Source organism: Lathamus discolor, chromosome 15 (assembly GCF_037157495.1).
Source record: "Lathamus discolor isolate bLatDis1 chromosome 15, bLatDis1.hap1, whole genome shotgun sequence".
Taxonomy (NCBI): domain Eukaryota; kingdom Metazoa; phylum Chordata; class Aves; order Psittaciformes; family Psittacidae; genus Lathamus; species Lathamus discolor.
This window is the reverse complement of record NC_088898.1, coordinates 8,094,599-8,115,608: the sequence shown is the minus strand read 5'-3', so window position 1 is coordinate 8,115,608 and position 21,010 is coordinate 8,094,599. Positions and strand designations below refer to the sequence as shown.

The 21,010-nt window shown below is 52.2% G+C and overlaps 1 protein-coding gene across 6 annotated transcripts in view; it reads right to left on the bottom strand.

Annotated features, from left to right (window-relative positions):
• ASTN2 (astrotactin 2) overlaps positions 1-21,010 on the bottom strand; it is a 340,921-nt gene that overhangs the window by 123,889 nt on the left and 196,022 nt on the right. For all 6 annotated transcript variants that reach the window (XM_065695849.1, XM_065695846.1, XM_065695847.1 and 3 more), the window contains 2 exons: positions 14,550-14,716; positions 12,599-12,787 (listed from right to left, as the gene is read on the bottom strand). In XM_065695849.1, coding sequence (XP_065551921.1) covers positions 12,599-12,787; positions 14,550-14,716 — 356 coding nt within the window. The remainder of the gene's footprint in view (positions 1-12,598; positions 12,788-14,549; positions 14,717-21,010) is intronic.

The following is a 21,010-nucleotide window of genomic DNA, read 5'->3' as shown; positions in this document are numbered from 1 at the left end:
GAATTGAGTTGATCCAAAGCTATTTATCAACTCCATTTGAACCTGCTGCAAAACCTGAGCAGAGATTTTTAAGGTGGTGTTTCTTTTAAGTACAAAATAGAGGATGACAAATAGATCAACAGTGCCATGCTCTGCCAACACTGGACCATTCCAACCTGGTTTTCATACAGATCGTCCCCAAGCATCTCCCAAACCCTAACACCTGGACCACACAGCCCGGTGATGCCACCAAGCACTCAAGCATCATATTCACCAACATGGAGGAAAACTGCATCTTCTCCTGAAGCCACTTCTAAAGGAAACACACAGGAATGTGCTTTGGGATGGAGCAAGGGAGAAGCAATAGAAGCAAAGATCTCCTTCCTGGTGAGCCCTGGAGCAGGCAACCAGTGATGGGACTTGCTGCTGGAGGAGGCCCACCACCAACACATGGCTCCAGGCAGCAGAAGCTCTGAAGCTCAGGTGAGTGCCCACAGCACCCATTCATCACCTTACATTATTCTCCCTTCCCTGCTCCCCATTATCCAGCTATCTATTCCAGTATTCCAGTGTCTCCACATTAGGCTGTGGATCTCCCTCCCTCCGGAATGCCTGTTGGGAAGAGGCTGAACTGAGTGCTGAGTAAATACAGGTTTGGGAAGTTCTGGTTCCCACAGCAACGCCTGGCGCCTGTGCAGCAGGCAGGCAACGCTGGATTTATGCCTTCATTATGGAGCCGGGAATCCCATGCAAAGCTCTAGTTTTCAGCCTGTTACAGAGCTGGGCAAATATATGGATTATTCCCTTTGGGATTCAAATTTCTCATGCTTAACCTAAGTTTAAATGTGATTTTCTGCGAGAGGTTTTAAGAGAAGTCAAACCCCCCATGTTTGAGAATGAAAGAATGAAGGGGAAAAGCATGGATACACCCGTGGCTGGAGAAAGGGAATAGAGTGGGAACCTGCCTGGTGTTTGCCTGTAACTCTACACAAGTTGCTCCTAGAAGCCCACATTTGCAGGGAGTGAATCCCCTGGGATTCATATCTCAGTTCCTATGAGCTGGGAGACACGACTTGATGCAGAACCTGCCATCACCATGAACACTTGAACCTGGCTAAGATCTCCTGGCTGCATCACAGCCTGAAAGAGTCCATTGACAGCCTCTTCCCTCTGACACAGCAGGCTCCAAGCAATCTGCATTTACTGCTGGAGACCTCCTCATTGAGGCCCTGCTTGCTTGGACAAGCTGATGAAATACAGCCCAGCATGTGTCTGACCCAACACTTTGCGCCTTTAAGCTGAATCTCCTTACTGTTGTCCTGCTCAAGTCACATCACTTGAGCATCACTTCACTGAGGTGCATCAGCACCCAGAACAAGCCCTTCCACACACACCCATCTGCTCCTCTCCTGCAGGGGCAAAGCAAACAAGCAAGGGGCCAAAACCCCTCACCCATGCGGCCCTGCATTAAGTGTTCAGCTATCCCAACAGCAAGGTAGGCAGCAGCTCCACATCTGGCTGGGTTTTAGCCTTAGCAGCCTTGTCCTAAGCCTCCAACCCAGTGGCAGGACCACGATGACATGTCAGACCCTTGTGCCATCCCTCCTTGTGTGGAAGGTCTGGGAAATACCCAGCAGCGGATGTGGCTGATGAGAAACCTGCCTGTTTGCAAAGCACAGGAGGATCCGTGTCTTGCTCCATGTATCTGCCCTTCAAGGTGTCTCCCTCCATCAGCTTTGCCGTCGCTGACAGCCAAAGGGCCCGACCCTGTTGGCTTCCATAAGTTCAGCAACTTCCAGCTGTTGAACAATGTGGATGGAGCGGCAGACCTGGAGCAGCTCATGGAGCTCCTGCCCACCAGGCTGTGGCCAGGGCGAGATGATCTGGGCTCTGTTTCTCTATGGGGATGTGTTTTCTATGCCTGAGCATCCCAGAGCCGGGCTGGACACCTCCTCTGGATGATGATTTCAAGGATGAGCTGATCTAAGGCTGCAGGTCCCTTTGCGCGGGGACTGTTTGGGTGCTGTTTGCAATCACTTCCTGAGCATTGCTCCAACAGCTCCATTCCTGGTGCTTTCATTGGCATTATTCGTAATGAGACAACAAACGCAGAACTCCCACTGACTCCAGAGGAGCCAGGACTCCATGCTGCGACTTCCCAAGGAACTGGATCCAGTTCCTATAGGATTCCTCTTGCAGCCCCTCACACCACCAGCTCTTCCACAGGGAAACCCACATCCCAGCTGCAACGCCCTGGGAAGCACAAGCACTGCCTTTTAAATAATATTTGCCTTTGCAATGTAAATGCAGAGCCAGCCCTCCGCTCAGCACACGCATCCATTCCCTTTAACAATTTGGGATCTTAAGCATGTTTTTTCCCTCTCCTAAGCTCCATCATTAACCTTTAAGATGGAGATAAGGTGTAAGAGTTTGGAAAGGAGTCAGAAGGGATGTTGGAAATGAGCCAGGAGCAGTGTTAATACTGGGCTGCACATCATATCTCTTCTTTCCCCCCAGGGTGATTCGGACTGCTCTTGACTACCACCACAGTATTACAAACTCTAATGAGGTTTGGAAAATAAGAAACCCACTGCGGCGTGGGAGAAACTAATAGAAATTGTTTTGTCTTCTCTCTATTAGTCATTAGAAGCAGAGCAAAAACAGCCACAGGCAGTGGCAGGGCTGCAATACCACCACGCATTTCATATGCTGGCACTCCGACAAAGTCATTTCAACGCAGTTAATGCTCCTGCTTCCCCTCCACGCACGCTCTGCCGTACACCAGCACGGGCTGCAGCTGCACCACTGTCCCCTGTGACAGGATCAACCAGCCTGGGGTGAGCCCAGCGGCGCCCGGTGCCTGCCCAAGGTGCCCATGCAGGATGCTTGGCCAGCCCACAGCTCTGCGCAGCAGCAAACCCACCACCACGGACACAGCAAGCTGATGTGCAGACCCAGGTATCTCCCATGGAGAGGCATGGAGGGTGAAGGCAGTACCCATGCAGGCAGCGCTCAGGGATGCATCCCTAAGTGGCAGCTCCCGGCGCTGTCTGGCAGCCAGAGCATATGGTGAATTAGCTGGGATTTGTGACCACATCTGCAAAGCCGAGTCTCTGTGTGAAGTTAATTACAGAAGCCACGAAGCGCTGCACACAGCGAGATGGGGCTCGGTGAGGCACCTGCAGCAACCTCACCCCTCGCCATCCTCCCTGGGAGAGGCAGGCACCGAGTCCCGTTCCATGGCTCAGCACAGTGCCCTGGAGCACTTTCCCCTTTGCTTCCCTCCTCCCAGCTCTGTGGGACATCACACCCCGGCTCTGCGGCTGCTGGATCACAAGTGGCAGTGCCATCACACCTTCCAGATGTTCACCTGCTGCCGGTGGGTATGAGCACAGCTGGCTGATGGCACCATCCCCAGGAAGCTACGGCACAGGCACACAGGCTGCTCTGCCTGCACTGCGCTCCCCTGGTCCCTGCTGGGGAGAAATGAATGGCACAAACACCCCCAGGCTTCCATCTCAAGGAAACTGGTATTGAAGACAACAGCCCATGGGAGATGACTTCTTGCCCAGCTGCAGTTTGGGCAGGGAAACAGCAGGACGGCAGCGGGGATGAGGAGAATGAGTGATGCTGGGTTGGTCCCCACCATCTGCTCCTGCATGCCTCTGCACTGAGCCACAGCTCCAGCATTCAAGACAGGAAGTAGGTGCAGTGGAAGATACACATCTCCCAGGTTATCCCAGGTGCCCTATGGATAGGATGCAGCAGGAGATGGGAGGGCTCCCAGCACAGCTTGTGCACCACCTTTGGTGGACAGTGGATTAAACTCATGGTCCCCAAGCCCAAACCAAGCATCTCCCTTCAGGTCTACACAGTCACAAGTTACACTGCAACAACAGAAGGGCAAATCCTCCACCTCTGGAGAGATCACTTGGGATGGGAAAGCGCAAGGAGAAGTTTTCTGCCGCATCCAAGCCCTGCTGCTGACTCAGAGCAGGTATGGCTCGACAGCTGGCATAGCTGCAGAGCACTTGGATATCCCCACACTGCTGCCTGCTCGTGACTGCGTTGCCTGGAGCAAGGATTCACATTGCTAAGTCAATGTCAAGCTGATTTAGTCCCTGGATGGGGAATCTCCATAGACCAGTGCTGGCACTAGCAAGGAAGAGCAGTGACGGGCTGGTAAGTGTCAGCCTTGTCCCCGGAGCGGTGTCAGTGGTGCAAGCAGCATGAACCCATGGACCGTGCTAATGGTGACCACCAAGAAGTGCCCATGGCATGATGGAAAAACCTCCTATCATAGCTTGAAGTCAAATGACTACAATTTATTGCCTCAAACCCTCCCGCCTGATTCTCTTCTTCCTTTTCAGCTGAACATAATCCTTATCTCATGTGTCCCACATGGGTGCAGAGCCCCCGTGCCCCAAGAGCAGCTTCAGATGAGGGAAGAAGCAGCAGCAACTCCTCCTCTGCAAGCCTGAGCACCACTACAAGGCTATAAAGCCAACAAGGACCCCCTGGGATGAAAGGTACTCTATAAATCTGAGCTGTTATTATTATAAAACCAATCTCCACCGCATCTCTTAATAATGCAGATTAACTGTGCAATAACACCCGCTATAATTAGTACCATAAAAGTCAGAGATGGGAAAGGCCAGCAGGTCAGTGAGTCCAGCCCGCACACTGCTCCCTGTGGCACGGGGAAGGGGAAACCTCCTGGGTGCACTGGGAACTGCGAAAAGCAAAAGCAGCCTTGGCATTAGCAGGCACCATAAAGGGAACGGTAAACGAGAGGATCATAGAATAGGTCGGGTTGGAAAGGGCCTCAAGATCATCCCGTTCCAACCCCCCTGCCACAGGCAGGGACACCTCACACTAAACCATCCCACACAAGGCTTCATCCAACCTGGCCTTGAACACCGCCAGGGATGGAGCACTCACAACCTCCCTGGGTAACTGATTCCAGTGCCTCACCACCCTAACAGGAAAGAATTTCCTCCTTATATCCAATCTAAACTTCCCCTGTTTCAGTTTGAACCCGTTACCCCTTGTCCTGTCACTACAGTCCCTGACGAAGAGTCCCTCCCCAGGTTCCTATAGGCCCCCTTCAGGTACTGGAAGGCTGCTATGAGGTCCCCACGCAGCTTCTCTTCTCCAGGCTGAACAGCCCCAACCTCCTCAGCCTATGGAGGAATGGCACACAAAGGACGATGGCACACAAATCACTGCATCAAACCCAGGAGGGTTCTGGAAGTGGCCAACACCAGTGTCTGGTCGCTCCCCTCCTGTGCGGGTCCATGTCTCCTCTCCAAACCTTTATCCTTCCCTCGTGCTCAGGACACAAAGGTGTCACCATCAGCTTTTCATGGGGTGGACCCTGCAGACCTCACTGACAGCTGCTTTGGGGGCACACGGGTGTCCTCTGCAGGCTGATGACAACAGGGCAGGTTCCTTGCAGGAGAAGCCCATGTCCCACAGGGACAAGCATTCCCCAAGACCCTTCACCTCCCATCCCACAAGAAGCTCCCAGGCCCAGGGCGAGGAGACGCAGCCTCTCCATACTCATACCTTGCCTAGCAGCATTCCCACACTGGGATCCCACTGCCTGCTCCCATCCTGCACAGGGACCAGCGCTGACCAACCCATCCATCACACTGTTCTGAACCCCATCATCCTCCTCGCCTCCATGGTGTGCCCCCATGGCCATGGCACTTCTTCCCTGCGGTCCCCACTGGCAGTGGCAAGGGCAAGAGGGAAGGCTCCCGGCCTGGGCCCAGCGCTGCTCTGCCCAATTAGTGCTGCCGGGTGAGAGGCTGTGATTGCGCTGTGGAAATGCAAATCCGAGCTTCCTGCTGCAGCAGCAGCTAACAAGATAATGAATATTTTCATCAGCTGCAGAGAATACAAACATCTGCACGCACACAAACGTGCTGCCAGGGCCGGCGGGAGCGGGGAGAGGGGCGCAGGGTTGAGAGCAGCTCTGTAGCATCCCTCGCTGCTGGGGTAAAGGGAAACTGCACCTCTGGCTGGTCCCCGAGCCCAGAAAAGCCCATGGGGGAGGCTCCATCAGCTTCATGCTGATATATGTCCAACAGCAGTGCTTTGGCTCTGGGTTGTGCCTATGAGGTATGGGGCGCATACCCGTGGTACCCACATCTGCCATGGTCACCAGCTCTGCGCATCTCTGGGGGCCAAGCTCCCCTTTGCAACATCAACTCACCAATGTGCACGGCTGAAAAGCCAGCTTCCAGAGCATGGACTGAGCTGAAAGCTGCATAATCCTACTCACACCAGGCAGAGAACAAGGCTGAGTACCCCTAGTACTTAAAATACCTCTATTATTCAGTCGATCAGTGTGTTTTAAACACCATCTCTTCCACCCTGGACCCCTGTGTTATCTTCAGGATATCACCAGCACCAGATTTGCTTTTGTTTTTCCAGAAGAATACAAAAGAGCTCCCAATGCAGTGCACAAGCACGTGGCTGCAGCCTGTCAGAAATACCAGCTCCAAGCTGCACAATCTGTTCTCCTCTTTGGTGGGATGCTAACTTTGAACCGGAGCAGGGCTGATGGAGCGCTGTGCTAATTGCATTAGTCATTATACACTGAATTGAGAGATCCTCAGTGCTTAGCCTGGCCAGCGAAGATGTGCTCAAAATACACAGCGTGTGTCTCTGTGCAACCTGTTGTGGGCTCTGAAAAGGGCTGGATGAACTCAAGAAAGCAGTCAGGATGGCCTCGATGCGAGGAGGAGAGGAGAGAAAATGGGATTGAATAAAAACAGCTCAGTTGGAGACCCTTTGGGGGCTGCAAAGCCATTGCCAGTGGCACAGCCACAGATGGGCATCAGGACATCTCTGCTCTGCAGGCAGCATCGCTAGCATGGCACAGACTGAGAACAGGGTAGGCAGTGGAGCATCACATCCCTCAGTAGCTCCACAACGCTGCTAAACTGCTAACAGCCCCCTTACCTGCTACTGAGGACCAAGGCCGGAGGCATTATCCTGGCTTGGAAAGACATCATTGCTTCCAAGTAGCATGTCTGAGCCTTCTGAGTTGTGAACAGGTAATAGAATTGCAGCAACAAATAATAAAAAGAGGAATGAAATGGAAGGCAGCCACTGGAAAAGGGATCCATCCATTATCCTGGCCTGAAGGGTAATAGGTAAACAAGGCAGTGGTGTCCCGGCTGGCACTCAGCTCACCAGCACAGGAATAATAAGCAGTGCAATTATAACTTGTGTGTGTGGAGATTTCGGGGCCAGAAGGTGGGGAGAGGAGGAAATAGGGAACGACAATATCATTCATTTAACTGGTTATATACATTACGTTTGTGATGCCAAGGGGGATGCAGGACATCCTCACCCATGAGCTCCAAACCAGGAGGTACCACAAAGCCACCCCCCAGCCTCTAGCACCCAGATGCGATGATCACTGGATGCTAAGCACCCACCCCAGCCCCTAGCAGCATCCATGGCAGTGGGGACACTGGGTGCAGCCTCCCTCAGCGGAGGAAGAGCGATGGGGATGTTTCCCAAAGCATCCCTGCGGCAGCGATGGTGTTGAGCTGTCAGCTCCCCCCGCGCTGCCACCGCCGCGCTGGTTTATTAAGGGCTGAGAAGCAGCGAGGGGAAGTGACAGATTCAAAATTAACTTGCCAAACTCCCCATCAATATTATGACAATTCCCTGCATCAGTTCTGCGACCCGGCGCGCGCCTGGCAGCGCGGCTGCGTGCAGGCAGAGCCGCTGCCGCACTGGGGCCAGCCGGTACCCAGCCCTCCCCACGGCATCCTGGCCTCCTTGGAGCTGTGCTCAACACAGCCTGTGCCTTCCCCCAAGGCTGTGAAGCAGCAGCACTGGTTGATGGGCGAGGATGCATGGAAAAGCATCCTCACAGGATGGGTTTGCAGAGGGAAGGGTGCTCAGCGTGGCAGCCCTGCACCCTCTGGAGTCACCATCCTTGATTATGGGAAGGGGAGAACACTTGGTGCTCAGCAGGGGTTTTGCAGTGGGGTTGTGCCAACACAAATCCTCTCCCCACTCCAGCCACCAAACCATTTTGGCTGCTTATCTGCCCCCAACACCCAGAAACTGCCTGGATTTGCTGCATCTCCAATGGGAAGGAATCACTGGAGGCTGTGGATGAATGAACTGCTCCTCATATCCTGGGGCTATGCCAAGGACGAGAGCTGGGATGAGAGGCAGTGCCAGAGGTAGGGATGGGAAAGGACCCTGGTTAGGGCAGACGGCTGCTCCCCAGGGAGTGCTCTGACATCCCATTTGCCATGCAGTAATAATCCAGCAAGTGAAGCTGGCTCCACAGGTAGCAGTCTGGGATTTCTCCATATTAATGGCATAAAAGCAACAATCTGAAACTGCAAACAGCTTTTAAACAAAACATCTCTATTCCCTCGTGGCAAAGAGGCGGCACAAAACAGATAACGAATGAATCAACAACCCATTTGGAAAATAATCCCCGGGTGATTTGGGGATGGTGTGGAGTTGGGGCTCTGCCCCAACGTGAGGCAAGGAGGGGGAAATCACTCTAATCTAGTCTTTAGTGAGCTGGATCCAGTGCTGAGCCTCCCGGCTAGACCGAGAGGTGTGACTGGAATAGATCAGCTCCAATCCCATCTATTTATTAACATCATGCAGCATTCCACCAAAGAGAAGAGCCTATTTAACAAAAAGAGATGGATGCCCAGAAGAAGGCGGCTCTGAATGTGCTCTGGGCTCAACAGTGGAAGGAGCAAGGGTGGGGAGGGTTCTGGTGTGTGATGAAAGATCCCTCCTCTGCCCCTACCAAAACACCCGCGAGGGACACACAGAAGCATCACCAGAGGAGCACTTTGATTTAAATCCTTGCAGTAAAACAGCAGCAGCAGCAATGATGTGGTGCACTCCTCCAAGCTGAAGCCTTGACGAAGGCTTGTCCAACAGGTGAGTTGAGCACCCCAGTCACCACAGTGATCATTAGTGGTTGTTAAACCATCTCAGTACAGGAAAAGCTGTCACAGAGCTCCTAGCTCATGACAGCTCGACTGAGCTGCTGTGGTGCTCACGTCCTGAAGGGCTGTGGCTTCGCTGCACTGATGGATGGGGAAAAGGTCCTTGGCACCAGCATGCAGGGATGTGAGAGCAGGAACACAAGCTCTATGTACCACAATAAGGTGCCACACCAGCGCAGCTGTATATATAAAGCACATATAGTGCATGCAGTATAAACTGACTGCTGTCCACCCCTGTTGTGGGTACATCAGTCACAGCAGCCAGTATTTGCTTCCTCCATCCTCCCCTTGCCACTAAAGTGCTTGGGTGCTGCTTTACCCCTCAGATAAAATGATGCAGGTTAAAGGGGAAACCCAAAATCTCATGCAGCACTGACTAGAACCGCAGGCTGCTATAAGGTCTGGGACCTCCGAAACTATACAGCTCCCCCAGTACCAGCCTGGCGTGCTGCGTGCTCACGTCGAACACCATCCTCCTGCTGGATCCTAAAAGTTCTTGCTGCACACCCACATCCTCTTGTGCTGACCAGACACAATAAAGCCATCAGTGTTACACCAGCTACATCCCAGTGCCATGCCAAGCCATTGCTGGGAGGACCTTTATAAGAGCACGCAGTGATAGGACAAGGGGGAACGGCTTTAAACTGAAAGATTAAGGTTGCAGATAAGGCAGAAGCTCTTCCCTGTGAGGGTGCTGAGGCGCTGGCACAGGGTGCCCAGAGAAGCTGTGGCTGCCCCATCCCTGGCAGTGCTCAAGGCCAGGTTGGACACAGGGGCTTGGAGCAAGCTGCTCCAGTGGAAGGGGTCCCTGCCCGTGGCAGGGGTTGGAGCTGGATGAGCTTTAAGGTCCCTTCAACCCAAGCCAGGCTGGGATTCTACAACTCTATGACCGCACAGCCATCAGAAGGGTAGAGACTAATCAGTGCTGCAGACCTGGTGACAAAGAGACCACCCCAATGGGATGCAAATACTGGTAACTGGTAGGTGTTGCCCAGGCCAGGGTCCATGAGACAACTTTTCCCAGTACAAAGGCTTCCTCCCAACCCCATGCTGACACGCCTGGCAAATTGAGAATATCCTATTTATGAAAGACACTGAAGATGCGGCGACATGGGAAGCAGACACCATTCAACTGACTGTCACATCTGCATAGCTAAAGGATCCCAGCAGTTCTAAATCTCTCTAAAATACTCAGCCCCTTGTTCTGATAGCAGGTTCTTGCTCCTACTTCGCAGAAACAGGCTTTTAATCCCTGGTATTAGGCAGCTTCCTGCTATGTTTCAAATGCACCAAATTAAGGGCTTCTCTAACAGCTGGTGTCTTAATGCACAGAGAGGTTCTTGAATACCTATGAAAATCAGAGGCAAATTACATCTTTCAGTTAATAATTTCTTCTCCATTAACCTCCTTCTCTTTCCTTGTTAGGGGATGATGTAATGGTGCTTCTGCAGCGCAACCCTCCGACACACCGGGCAGCCTGGCTGCAGGGAAGGACACTGCATGGGGTGAATTGAGCTCCTCTCATAACTGCCCAGGGCTTTTGGATCCAACAGGCTGCATTCCAATGGGAAAGGTCAGCCATGCCGACCTTCCAGGCTGCTGAAAGCATTTGTGGAGCAAGACATGGTGCCTCCAGCCAAGCCAGTGCATCACACGCAACATATGGATGTGCTCTGAAGGTTGCTCTTGCTTTAGACCTGATTTCCCCTGCTTCTACCGGCTGTTGGACCTGTTGGGATCCCCCAACTGATGCTGGGCACTGAAAATCCTGTCTGTGATGCTGAGGTTGTGCAGAAGACCTGGCTCCCACTGTGCAGAGCCTCACTGGGAGATGCTTCCTCCCATTGCATGCACCACAGCCATCACCCAGGCAGCCTGGCTGGCCATGGATGGGGAGAGGATGGATCACCAACAGCCCTGAAAACCCACCAGCCAGAGCCCCAGGGAAGATCCAATCCCAACAGCATAGGTCTTTTATCCTGAGAGTAAAGAGGCCAAAGGCAGCTCCAGTAGGAACCACTCCTGGTCCAGCCTGGGACTGCTCAAACTCAGCATCCCCAGGGCAGCAGGGGAAAGGAACCGCATCAACCAGGAGAAACCACATCTCCTAGGAGACACATCTCCCAGATAAACCAGACCCACAGACAACCTTGCATGCTTCCCAGCTGGAATTTAGCCCTGAGGACAGGGATGTGTTTCCTTCCTGGTAGCCATAAAGCAGCCTTTAGTCCCCAGCCCTGGCTGAGGCAGGAGGAGGATGGCTTTCAACCCTCCTGCTTTGCAGGAGGCTATGGGTGAGCTGCACAAGGAGGTTTGGTGCTTATGGACTGATGGCACGAGCTGGGGCTGGCCCTCATTCAGGAGGAGCCTGCCTGGGTCTGACATTCCCAGGAGAACACTTGGGGAGTGTTTGAAGCCCCCAGAGCTGCCAGCTCATGGCGAACCTCAGCTCTGACGGACCTGCTGACGCTTGCAATGTGGGAGGGAGAGAAAGCAAAGAGGAGCCCACTGGGAAAATTGCCTCCGTGCGCTGTCAATTCTCACTTCCAGTGGCTCCAAGCACTCTGCTGGCTGTGCCTTTCTGAGCGCCTCTGTGCTGGTGGAGCTCATAATTCATCTGCCATGGAGACAGCAGAAGGCCAGAGTTCAGCGTGAACGCATTGCTAGGAAGGCTCTGCATTCAGCTGGGGGAAAAGCGCCCAGAGAAACACCGTGGCCAGCAGTGATGAGCTCCCTGCTCCAGCTAAAATCAGAGGCAGCAACAGGGTCTTGGTGCCTTAGCAGAAGAGAAACCCTCAGCGCACTGGGAGATGCTGGCCAAGGAAGAATTGCATCTGTGTGGGATATGCACTGGATCCTCTCCTGACTGTGATCACTGCTGCTGCTTTGATCATAGGCCCACCTTGGTTTATCACCCAACCAAAATGTGTCTGTATTCAGGAGAAGTGAATTAAAATAGATAAATAACTCGTTTTCCAGCCTGAATTCAGCAGCTACCAGCAAGCTCCCCTCTGTGAGCACTGCAGCTCACATCCTGCTCTCCCTGCCATGCACATCTGACCCACAGCGCTCCTGACATACCCGGAATGCAGCTTGCAAACACCTTTGCTGTTTGCTATTTGCACTCTGGTAGGGGTATCTACGTTCAGCTTATTTATGTTATTATATATATGTGTGTGTATGTATATATATATATATCTACAGCTCCCCCCAGTATTGTAACTGGGGACTCTGAGTAAAACCAGCTCACACAGGTTGAAAACATGCTCAAGGAAACAGCCTTTCATACAACATGCGATTAAACAGCAGAACTCCTTGTTACAGGGTATCATGGAGATGAAAGACATCAGTATTCAGAAAGAGATGAGGCAACACTGCCTGGAAAAACCCATCAAATGCAATTAAACACTTGACAAGACACACACTGGCCCAGGAGGGTCTTGGTGCTTGCAGGAAGGATGAGCAAGTAGGAAAACCATAGATGGCTGTTGTCCTCTTGCTCTCTTCCCCTAGAGAACCCATCAGAGATGCTGGCTCTGTACCAGTGGATCTTCATCCCATCTCACCATCCCAATGTTCCCAAAGCTAGGAGCAGAACCGGGCCATACCTGAAACTCATCTGGAACACCTGCCCTTGGTTGACGTGCTGGGTCCTGTTGTTATAGCCATGCAGCATCTCTCCAAAGAGGGTGTCGTTGAACTTGGCATCTGACTTCAGGCACTTGGGGCCCTCGCAGATGTCAGACAGCATCAGGCAGGACTTCCCATCCGGGGCCAGTTTGTACTCCTCCACGCACCTGTGGAGCACCACAAGCTACTTAGAATCACAGCCTGGTTCGGGTTGGAAGAGACCTTAAAGCTCATTGAGTCCCAGTCACGGGCAGGGACACCTTCCACTAGGCCACTGCGGTGGGATAAGTCTCTGATGAGCCCAGCCGAGCATCAACACCTACAGCAGCTGCCTGGGAAGGTGCTGTTTTGTGTACAAACATTCCCAAGGCAAATTCAAGCTCCTGTGCTTTCTTCCACCCAGGAGTGCCCCCATGCAAGGAAACAGCTCCTTTGCCCTTTGGTCCTACTTTCAAGCACATTGTGGGTAAGACGCACACGCTCGTCTTAGACAGGAAGGGAAACTAAGGTAGGCAGCAAGGATGTGATTTAACTACAGCCAGCAGGAGCATCTTTTGCTCATCCTGCCCTCTCTTTTCTCTGCCCTTTTTCCTCACACTGGCTCCCAGACGACAAGGAAACCTCCATTCCCTGCCTGCCCCTTCCTTCCCACAGCCACAGCACTCTGCTAACATCAATCCCACCTCCATCCAGGTTTGCTCCTCTCTCCCATTCCTCTGCTGCATTTTAGTGCTGTAAGCAAAACCTGCATCCGCCTGTCACACCTTTCCCTGCCTGTTCCCCAGGTGCAGCTCTGCCTGGAAAAGGCATTATGAAAAACCAAGTGGGAAAGAGTCTCTGCCCTTGGGGATGGAAAACCAAAACGCAGATTCCCTGTATGGGTGTGAATGGAGACCATGATTTTCTAGACCATCCCCACAAAGGTTTCTGGTGCCCATATGGATTTCCAGCCCCTTTGGCAGGCACTGTGCAATGTGCTTGCTCTCAGTGTCTCAACTGCTCTGTGCTGCTAAACCAGCATAGAAAAGAAGGTGGTGTGGGGGAAACCAGCAAAAAGGGATAAAAAGAGAGAAGCTGATACGGGCAGAGCTCCATGGGCTGCTCTTCCCCAGTTGCAACCAGCAGCCAGGGCTGGAGGAGATGCTGAACCTGCAGCATTGGGATTCAGTGGATGCTCCTTGGAGTTACTGGTAGGAATTTGCTTCCTTGTGGGTATTTCTTTCCCAAAAGAGCTCCTTTTCCCCTTCTTTACCCTAAACCTTCCCACCGGGATGTGAAGTAGGTTCCTGCATGTGCCCAAGAGCATGACCCAGCCAAGGGATGCAATGTACAGAGCGCCAGGGCCGGGCAATGGATGGCTGGCTGGATGGCTGCAGCTGTGCAGCATAAAGCCAGATAATCACTGAGCTCCTTTTAGAACATGCTGCAGCCAGGGAGATTTTCCTGAGAGAAAATGCTAAATTGTGTAGGATTATAGGATCTTGGCCAAAATCGGGGATGAAACTCTATTTTGAGAGAGGCACAGGGGAGAGGGGGAGGGGGGAAAAGTAGTGTTTTTTAAACAATTCCTCCACCTTCCCCCTCCAACACCCAATGTACAGTTTTTGGGTCCCTTCGCAGTGAGTCACAGATCAAACTGTGCCGTCACACAGAGGGGGAGAGGAGGAAGGTGCAGCTGCTCACAGTGCTCTGTGCACTCCCATATGCTTTTGCCTGCAGGCAAACCAGGTGCTTCTATTCCCTACCGGAAATCAGCTCCATAAACAGCCTAAAGTTCTTTGGGCACCCCAGAAAACCCTCTCTGGACACATTAAAACACTCTCTGGGAGCAGTGGTTTGGGGATGGTGGCGCAGGAGGGTTGGCAGGGATGGAAATGGGCACAGGTTATCTATGTACAAGTGGGAGATGGAGCATTGGGAGGGACTCACCCGCAGAACATGAAGATGGTGCTGGACGAGGGGTCGTGGGGCAGAGGGAGGGTCTGCTGCAGACAGAGCTGCTCGCAGCCGCCGTTGAAGCCATCCGAGCAGTCGATCCCTTTGGAGTAGTCATAGCAACCAGTGCCATCCTTCATGGGTCGGAGGTCCTCAGGGCACTGCAGAAAGAGATGGGATGAGTTAAGGTCCTCACAGAGCCTGGAACCACAGCCTTATGGGTGCCCTCCTTGGGCAGAGCTCATCCAAGAATGACAGGACAAAGGGTGATGGGTTCAAACTGAAACAGGGGAAGTTCAGGTTAGATCTAAGGCAGAAGCTCTTCCCTGTTAGGGTGCTGAGGCACTGGCACAGGGTGCCCAGAGACATGGTAAATGCTCCATCGCTGTCAGTGTTCCAGGCCAGGTTGGATGGGGCTTGGGTGACATGGTTTAGTGTGAGGCATCCCTGCCCATGGCACGGGGGTTAGAACTGGATGATCTTAAGGTCCTTTCCAACCCAAAGCATTCTATGATTCTATGAATGACGAGTGGGGCAGCCCCAAAGCATCACCTTGCACAGCCTTTGGGGAAGAGGCAAGGACCACAGGGCAAGGACGAGGTCTGCTGTGAAAGCCTCACTCCCCATCCTTCCTCTGGAGGAGGGTCAGATCCTCAAGGCAGCAGAATTACACAGCAATGAAGCCTCAAGTCCTTGTGAGGTGAAGGTGACAACCTCCCTAACACAGAATCATAGAACAGTTTGGGTTGGATGGGACCTTAAGATCATCCAGTTCCAACCCCCTTCCACAAGCATCTTGCTGCCTCCCATGGGAGGAGCCGGTGGTGGAGACAGGATCACAGCCCAGCTCATCAGTTTTCCACAGCCAAGGGAACCATGCTGATTCACAGAAGCAGTCGAGCTGGTGCTGGGTTTTAATTCGTGTTTCCCAGCTGGTTTTCCTTGTCCCAGAAGATAAAAGCCATCAGGCAGCAAATGCCACCAATAAATTGCCGCCCGGATTACAGCATTATCGCGCTGGTGCTATTTATCCCTTTTCACCAAGCACACACACAAGCACCAACAAAAGGGCCAGTCCTTGAAAAAATATATAAATCTTGTCCAGGAGCAGCCGGCAATTAAAAATGCATTATGGAATTCCTTGAAGATGGGTTAGACTGGAGCTTGTACAGGTAGTGATGAAGGCAGGTTATAAATGGCCTCTGTCAAGCAGAAGGAAGGTTATAAAGCCACTATACTTTGTGGTTAAAAAAGAAAATCAATTTTCCATGTGAGCAAAATGCTCTACATATTAATATTTAAGGTCAGGATGCTCTGGACCCTGCTTCCAACACCAGCAATGTCCCAATGGGACTCACTCTTAGCTACCCGAGGAGCAAACTGCCTGCATGGGAAAGCAAGGATGCTTTAGGGAGCCCTGGCCCACCTCATCCAAGCAATGAGAAGTTTCTCTCCACCTCCTAGAAACCCATTTCCCTATGGCAGCAGCATCAATGCTGCTTCTGCCCTGTCTTCTGTGATGTCTCAAGCATTTCCACACCCAATGTTCTTCTGACACCTTGCTGGCTTCATGCCCTCTGCTCTGAAGCTCAGGTAGACCTTGCAAACCTCACCACCTTCCCTGGGTAAGGTGGGAAGGGGAGGCAAGGGAAGGCTGAGAGGCATGAGGCTTTTCTAGCCAAAGGATGCGGGAGGCAAAGGGCCTTGGAACAGGATGCCTCCTGTGTCTGCAGAGCAGGCAGGGCACAGGCAGGGCACAGGCAGAGCCCCAGAGGGACAGCTTGGGGAACAGTAAGCCTGGCTAGGCACGAAGCAGCAGCAGCCATGGGAGCAGGAAGCTTTGGAGCTGCACACACAGAATCAATACGAAGGAGGAGAGGACACTTGGAACAATCTGTGCTTTTCACCGCCGAGCTGCCTGGGAAACAGGATCGGCATAAGTGTGTGTGTGAATCCACAGCTCCAACACTCCTCCCCTGTGGTCTCCTCCACGTCTGCTGGCCCTGCTGTAAGAATAAGGGCTGTGTAAATTGGCAGCAGCACATCTCCCTGGGGGACACGGATGCAAACAGCATCTTCCGCTCCACGGCACCGCATCCGCCTCTCTGCTGCTCCCCCCGTGCCCACGGGGATGGGGAGGTCTGGGGTTCTGCCCAAGTTCCTCTCTGGATCTCCCGACGGACCCTCCAGGGCATTGAAGGCAACTGGATGGGACCTCAAGTCAGCAGGAGCTACAGGATCACAGCCAGAGGATCAGCCACTGCTCTTTTGAGCTGTCATTTGGAACCCTGGGCCTGGCACTGATCCATGTGCTGAGCTCAGCATCTTCCCCACCCCGCAGAGGAAGATGATGGTTTTTTCCCCAGGACTGGGCTAGCAAGTCACCCCCCACCCTTAGCCCCACTCTGCTCGAGGCCACCCTTGGGATATTCCTCCAGTTTGGGCTTTTAATCATCAATAAAATGTGTTTCCTTTCTGTTTGTAATTATGCATCTTAATACACATTAATTATGGCAAGCGAACAGCTCAGCACAACATTTGCAGAAGAAAGCTTCCCCGACACATCCACCCCGGCTCGGCACGGAGCCGGCTCTCCAGCTGCTGTGTTGCAGCAAGAACCTCTCCAGGGACAGAAAGCTTTGGGAACACAAAGCAGGGACAGAAGGACGTGTCCCTGCTTGCTAGGGCTGTGTGGGACAAAGATGCTGGGCAAAGCAAGGGAACCTGTGAGCTCCATGGTTAGTCCCAGGCAGGAAAACCAACAGGCAGACAGCAGGAAAGGCAACAGCCTCAGCATGAAGGGTTTTGCAGGGATGAATATAGAGGGAGCAACTGCTGGGCACAAGAAAACTCTGTTTCAGATTTCCCTGCCCCTGGTGCTGCAGATTTGCAATCAGGATGTCACACAGCAGAGGAAGAACTAAAGCCCGTTTGGGTACAACTACGCTCCTGCCCACAGGAGTCAGAAATGAGCCAGGAAAAAGCCAGCCTGTGCTAATCCCAACTCCCTGGGCTGTGCTGAAGGCTCAATCTGGGCTCCCAGGTGGGCTTAACAAAACCAGCGCTCACCGGGCTTGTATAAAGGACCAGATCTGTTGTTGCTGACATTGATTTGTCTGGCTCAGGCAACAGAGAACCAATAATTACAGTGAGCTTTAATCAATCCCCCATCAATTCAGCTGCACTTCCATTTGTGATCTGCCTTGGCAGTGACACAGGATGGGGGCCTGTGTAGGGAAAATGATTAGGAAATCAATAACCAACTCAATAACTGGGCGATCATGGGTGACACATCCCTTCCTGATGGGTGGAAAACTGGTGAGATGTGGTACCCAAAACCTCTGCCTTTCCCTCATCCTTATACAGGATGGATCCATTTATCCAGGGAGGCAAGAGGATCCTACGAGCCATTAGACAGCAAGTCAAAAGAAAAAGCTGTTTGTGGTTTCTTATGTTAGACCTTCGCTGCTTGGGAACCGGCTTCAAACTCCCAGAGCATCCTTCATCCGTGGATCTGACAAGCAAAACTACCTCGGAGCTTGGGAAGAGAGTCTGGTATTAATCCGTGTCACAGAGAGGAAGAGAGAGGTAAGGGGAGACTTCAGCTCATGCTCTGCTTTGAAAACCCAGGGAGAAGCTGGTTAGCACACAAATGTAATGCCACAACCTTGCAAATCCACTCCGTCTACACAGGAGTGAATTGGTTTCTCTTTGACAACGGCCAGCCCTGAAAATTGCTCTTGGGACTGGAAAACTCAGTTTCTTCTCTTCTTGTGCATTAGCACTGATAATAAAGATCCTGCAGCAAAACGTGAGCCACAACCACAAGAACCAAACCCTGCTGCTGCTGAAGGAGGAACCGCGGGCAGCTTGGTGGGGTTTGGCTGATAGAATGGTCCTTGCCCCACCACACCACCCAAGGGCTTTCTGTTTGTGATGGCAGTCAGCAGACGGACTGCAGGTATGCATGGGGAATGGATGTGCTGAATAACAACGTGCTGTTTCCAGCTGGGTTTTGGAGAAATGGGCTTTTTTCACCCTTTAAACGACAGCTCCAAGGTGACACAGAGTGGCAGAGCAGGCAGGACATGCGGCATCCTTGGGATGCCACCAGAGCCAGCACCATTGATGAACAGCACCATGGTCTGGAACGAAATGGAATGCCTGTGTCCAGCGCTGCCGCCCCAGCACAGTGCATGGCACCGTGTCAGCATGAGGGCTCCTGCCACCAGGACACAGCACAGCTCCTCTGCCCACCACCACCATCCTCAGCATGGTCAGAACAAACGCACTGAACCCCAGCCTGGTTTGAGTTGGAAGGGACTTTAAAGCTCATCCAGTTCCAACCCCTGCCATGGGCAGGGACTTCTTCCACTGGAGCAGCTTGCTCAAGTGGAAAGAAAAGAAGAATCCACTGAAACCTGTACCAGATCATGTCTGAGGAAAATAAGTACCTGAACAGTAGTATCTGAAGCAGTATCCGAACGAGTCCCTGCTTGTGTTAGGAAAGGAAAGGGCATTTGCTCACTCTCATTTAGAGAGCTCATTAGCAGCGAGATGGGTGAGGGGATCACTGAAAATAAAGTGTCATTACTGACACGGATCCCCCAGATGAGAGCACACCAGCTCTCTATCTGAGCTGCCTGCCAGGGTTTCCCACTTCAGCTCCTCTCTTCCATTAAGTTTAAAGACAAGACTATCTAATAAACTGTTTCTATAGAGACTAAACTGCCCTTGTCATTATTCTGCTCTGTTTTCTCAACATTAGCTGCCTTTCTGTCAGGAACTTCTGGACTGGGGTATCAGAGGTGATGCTCAGGCGAGCCCGCTCCTACTGCACTCCGGGTACCACACACCAATGTCTGGATGCATCCAGACGTGAGAACCAGGACTCAGTGCTGCAGAGTGCGATGTCCAAAGGTCCTAATGAACCCATTTTATCTTGAGGCATCACCACTCCTCACCCAGGAACGTCTTCAGCATAAGACAAAAACACGAATCTGAAGCACTGCTGAGGTACAAGCAAGTGCCAGCAGTTTAATGAGCTCCAAACTATGCACTGGCATGTATTTATTTGCTTGTTGGAGTTCAGAACTAATACAAATGCAGTCGTTGGAGCTCAGAAATGATACAAATGCAGTAAACTCTTCTATGTCCATATATATATATATACACACACTTTTATATATACATATATATATATATATATTCAGACAACTTCAGCATTTGCTTTCCTGGCTTAGAAGGTTCAAGTGATCAACGCTCTTCAGCAGCAGCAGGACCCGAGTCTGGCTGCACACAGCCTGGTCTATATGGGTGGGATTTGTCCCTTCTTGCTTAATATTAGGCCACTAAACCTAATGTTAGTGACTTAGCAATAGGTCACTAAAGTGCCCATCAGCTCCAGGCCATCCCTCTCCAGGGCCACCCCTGCCTGAGGGCAGCGATGTCCTCACCACCACCCTCCCCAACACCTCACTGCAGGGAGCATCCTTCCCAGAGGGAAACATTACAACTGCTTTCAGAAATAAGTCATTATCTTCCCACTCTTCCTTCCTCCCCCCTGCTCCCCCCCCCCCCCCCCCCGCTTCCTTTTCCCTTTCAAGATCATCAATCATTATTTTAGCCTCAGAAAAATCAAACCCATCTGTTTCCCTAGGCTCCAGAGCACACACTGTGATAGCTCACGCTCCTCAGCTTGGTGTCCCTCCCCGCGACATGGGCTGGGGCTCCATGGAGGAGACCGAAGCTTGGGCAATGAGGCACCATCTCCTCACCTCTGGCCACTACACAGCTCTCACATGGACCCTCCTGCACAAGTCGCCACGTGTATGTTTGCATCTCAGTTCAAAGTGGATGGACTTGTTTCAAGCAGTTGATGGGATGCTTTAACAGATATATGTATGCAGATATGTGTTCAGGGCTCCTGGAGCAAGGAAATCAAACTAGTGGACACCCCACAGCTACTTCCCTTCCTGAAGACACCAACAACACATTGAGAGGTGTTCCAGCATCTCCTGCCCATCAGGGCATCTCCTTTCCTAGGCACAGCAGAGGCTGGCACCTCCAACAACCTTCAGGAGACCAGCAACTCAACTCCTGCTCCACCTGACATCCAGGGTAGAGCCCAGCCACAACACACCAAATCCTACAACCCAACCCAAACCCAAAGACCCAACCTAGCTGCAATCACAACACATGAAGCATCCCAGTCTGGTGGGGATCAGAGGGGAAAGGGCTGGAGCCAGCTAAGCCCTTTGAGGAACACTGCTAGAAAAGCCAACACTGGAGCAAATGGGGTTTTTATCACCCAAGCTACTTCCTCCCAGGCACAAATGGATACTTGCAGCTCACCTCAGTGCTTTCTGAGCTATTCCACTTGCTTTTAAACCTGGCCATCACCTTCTGACATGATGCGAACCCCTTCTGCAGCACTGCGAGCAAAGGCAGGTGGG